The following is a 3,535-nucleotide window of genomic DNA, read 5'->3' as shown; positions in this document are numbered from 1 at the left end:
TCAAACTTCCCTTGTTCCACACTATCATACACAGATACACACACACACACACTATTATTTTGCTCTCAGCTCAATTTGTCTTATGTCAATTGAATAAAGTATAAAGCCGATACAACAGATGATGCCACGCAGAACCATTATTTTTATTTTCTGTGACTTCTGAACACATATCAAAACTTAAAAAAAAGTTACTGTCAGACATTTGTCATCCAATGAGAGGAAAACTCTGATCTCCACACAGCCGACGGCAGAGAAGCTCTACGAGTAGCTTCCTGGCTTAAAGAGTTTGATGACGATGGCTTCGTGGGGCCGCAGCTCCAGCGTGCCCAGAGTCATCGAGCCCAAACGGTCCATTCCCGTGCTGGTCACAAACACTCCAGCTTTAGGCAGGCTCGGGGCCCAGGCGGGATCCAGGGCATGAGGCTCAGGCCCGACGTTGAGCAGGATGAGGAACTGGACGCAACCCCAGGAGCGCAAGAAGGCCAGGATGGGGGGAGAAGAAGCAGAGTCCTGAGTGGAGTTGGAGGAGGAGTTGAAGGGGAGGAAAGTGAAGCTGCCATAGAGGAGAGCTTCTTCTCTGGCTCTGGAGCGACTGAGGGAGGTAAAGAGAGCTACAGCTGAACTGTTCTTCTTCTCCTGAGGGGGAGACAAGTGTCAGACAGGTAAACACCAAGGACCCTAAAAAAGGACAACTGGCTTTATTACTCACTGTACGATCATCTGATTCGTTGTGATGTGACGAGCCGGCCTTCAGAGATGAGTTCTGTATGGAAGAAAGGTTTTATTGTTCCAGCATCGACTGTCACAAAGGAAATTTAACAGACTCAGGCAGGACGTACCTTTGTTTGACCGATGTCCTGGTCATACTGGACTGCAGGTGATCCTGGCAGTGTCATCATCAGCACCAGGAGTAACTTCCTCAAGTCATGAGACGCTTTACCTCCAACCTGCAGAAACACACTGCAGTTTCATAATAACACCCAACCTCTATTAAAAGCTTATTAAACTGGACCTATTTTGATAATTGATTAATTGTTTCAGCAGCTTTTCAAGCAAAAATGTTTCTCCAATGTGATTTTACATCACCGTGCACTGATATAATTGTAAACTCTTACTAAAAAATATAACTAAAAGTACTGACATGACTTTAGTTGCATATTTTAGATGCATATACCAAAATGATTTGTCTTACTGTCCAGCTGGGCCAAATGTCATCTTCTCGTGTTTGCAGATGAGTCTCTATGGCTTCAGCGACCTCCTCTGCAGACAGGAGGTGATGTGAAGGAGGCAGAATTGACCTCATGACCACATCCACCAGCGTAATGTTGTTAAGGGGAGAAAGAACGTCTTGTGTCTGTTTCACCACCAGAATCCTGGAGAGATACACACAGACGTGTTTTGCAACCACCTCGGAGCTTCATTTTTATAACGAGCAAACTTTTGTTCACATCCGCATGTGTGATGATACCGTTCCTCCTCCTGTCTGCTGAACTCCTTGAAGACGCCTCTCCACTCCAGCAGAGTCTGAAATGGGAATATTTCATCAGAAGTTGAGTCTGTTGAAGCTCTTCTTGTTAGAATGCAAAACATCACTGAGCATCATTTTACCTTTTCTGAATATGCTGCATCTGTGTCGCAGATTGCAAATCCTGCCACTCCCTGCTCCAACCAGAACCGGAGTGCATGCTGTGGAAAAAGTATCCACAAGTTTAAGAAACCCTGCATCCCTGAGAACTTAAGATATTCAGCAGCATGAACACAGAGTAAGTTTTCACATGTACTGAGGCTGAGATGTTTGCCGGCTCGTCTGCGCTTCCTGCTGCATCCAGGTCACAGAAGTCCAGCACCAATTTGAGACCTGCAGAGCAACGAAAAGCTCATTAAATCGTCTAATCGCGCAGAGAAGGGTCTCAGTCTGTGCAGTCCTTCACTCACCTGCTTTGTTGCTCTCTGCAAGCAGATGCTGGATGTGGGCCAAAGTCCCGAACTTTTCACTGGCCGCAGTGACGTTTAACAGAGATGCCTCTTTATCAAACAGACCCTTCAGGATGAGGGTGCCTATACCCAGAGACCTGAGGTAGGGAAGCTGCTCACACAGAGCTTGAGAGAAATCAAATATTTTATTTTTGTCTGAACACACTTTGTAGTTACCATTTGTTTGTTTGTTTCATGTTGCAGCAGATGTTCACTACAAATGTAATATTCTATTTTTTAGAGCGACTTATACTTCATAAATGTTCTTATTCCTCTTTTATTGTAGTTCAATTTCAATGAAAAAAAACAAAAACAGTTTCTTATATTTCAAAGTAAATTCAGCACCAGTGCACTCTTAAGTTTATTGCACTTATGTCAACATTAATCATGTGTTGCCTACACACAGTGAGTGTGATGAGATAACTGAAGTGGTTTTCCACTCTGATGAAAGAGCCATGCGCCACTCTTAGATGTGAAGTACGGCCTCAGATAAGTATTCTCAGTCATCAAAGAGAGCGTCAAAGGCTGCAGTCACACTGAATAATAATAATAATAATAATTCTCAAAAACTGCAAAGAACAACCTGAGCAAAGCAACATTAACCAGGTAATAAAGCAAGCAATTTCCCTGGGGCCCCAGGACTCAGGGGCCGGCTCCAAAACACCATATGAATGAATGAGACTGATCAATGTGGAGACATTGTCATGCCTCCAAGTGTCCACCAGGAGGCAACATCTACTTTATTAAAAAAAAAAAAAAAAAATGACAGCGGTATTTCCTCACCGTTGATGCCGCCTGACCCCTCATTCTGCTGCTCCATCAACAGGTCGGGCTGCAGCTGGTAGAAGATCGACTTCTGCCACCACCTGAGCGGTGTCACCACCGGCCGGGGGCTCGTCGCTACGATGGTGATGGAGGTGGCGAGCATGGCCACCCAGCTGAGCCAGAACAGCAGCACCAGGTAACACCGCACCCTCCTCCACCCGGGACCCCCCGCAACGGCCTCCAGCTCATCCATTTTCAGGGGCCTCCAGTTCTGGGCTGGTTCAGGCTCCGGCATGAGCAACTGGGCCGACTCCGAGGCTCCCGCACTGCCGGACAACCCGAGGCCTGGCACGGCGCCGTAGCCGGTGTCACCTGCGTTCAGAGGCATCCTGCCCGGCTGCAGGTAGGTGACATACAGTTAGACTGAGGGGTTTCATTTCAGATTGGATAAACATGCTGATCAACTGCGGCATGTTTGTCTGGACCTGTTTGTTTGGTCTGTTTTCATACCGTGTTTGTGTCCTCAGCGGCCTCTTTGACACTTTGTTCCATAAGACGCTCACGCGCACTGCGGAGGGTAACACAGCAGCTGCAGGATTCAACGCTCCGCACGCAGCTCCGCCATGACCCCCTCCCAGCTTTCCAGGTGTTTTAAATCATTCAATTAACTGCATGGGCAGGTTATAGAGGCCAGGTGACGCGCAGGCCCTCTCTGGCGTCTGATTGGTCAATCCTGTCCCCTTTCCTACTATGCATCACAGGCTCTTAGCTGTTGGCTGTGCGTTTTAGATTAATG

The 3,535-nt window shown here is 47.0% G+C and overlaps 1 protein-coding gene across 1 annotated transcript; it reads right to left on the bottom strand.

Annotated features, from left to right (window-relative positions):
- Positions 1-258: 258 nt before the first annotated feature.
- LOC139335875 (amino acid transporter heavy chain SLC3A2) lies at positions 259-3,291 on the bottom strand. Its single transcript, XM_070969662.1, has 10 exons — positions 3,250-3,291; positions 2,758-3,136; positions 1,936-2,100; positions 1,782-1,858; positions 1,609-1,686; positions 1,469-1,524; positions 1,193-1,373; positions 840-947; positions 710-763; positions 259-636 (listed from the first exon to the last, which is right to left on the bottom strand). Exons 1-10 carry the CDS (start codon positions 3,289-3,291, stop codon positions 259-261), a joined length of 1,518 nt encoding a protein of 505 aa, XP_070825763.1.
- Positions 3,292-3,535: the final 244 nt, after the last annotated feature.

The sequence above is a fragment of the Chaetodon trifascialis genome, chromosome 9 (genome assembly GCF_039877785.1).
Source record: "Chaetodon trifascialis isolate fChaTrf1 chromosome 9, fChaTrf1.hap1, whole genome shotgun sequence".
Lineage (NCBI taxonomy): Eukaryota > Metazoa > Chordata > Actinopteri > Chaetodontiformes > Chaetodontidae > Chaetodon > Chaetodon trifascialis.
This window is presented reverse-complemented; position numbering and strand designations above follow the sequence as displayed.

Excerpts from the sequence above, each read along its gene's own strand:
- LOC139335875 (XM_070969662.1), bottom strand. The coding sequence starts at position 3,291 with ATGGAACAAAGTGTCAAAGAGGCCGCTGAGGACACAAACACG. Across the intron at positions 2,101-2,757 it reads GGGGTCAGGCGGCATCAACG|CTCTGTGTGAGCAGCTTCCC; the intron begins GTGAGGAAATAC and ends ATTTCTCTCAAG. Across the intron at positions 1,525-1,608 it reads ATGCAGCATATTCAGAAAAG|ACTCTGCTGGAGTGGAGAGG; the intron begins GTAAAATGATGC and ends TTCCCATTTCAG.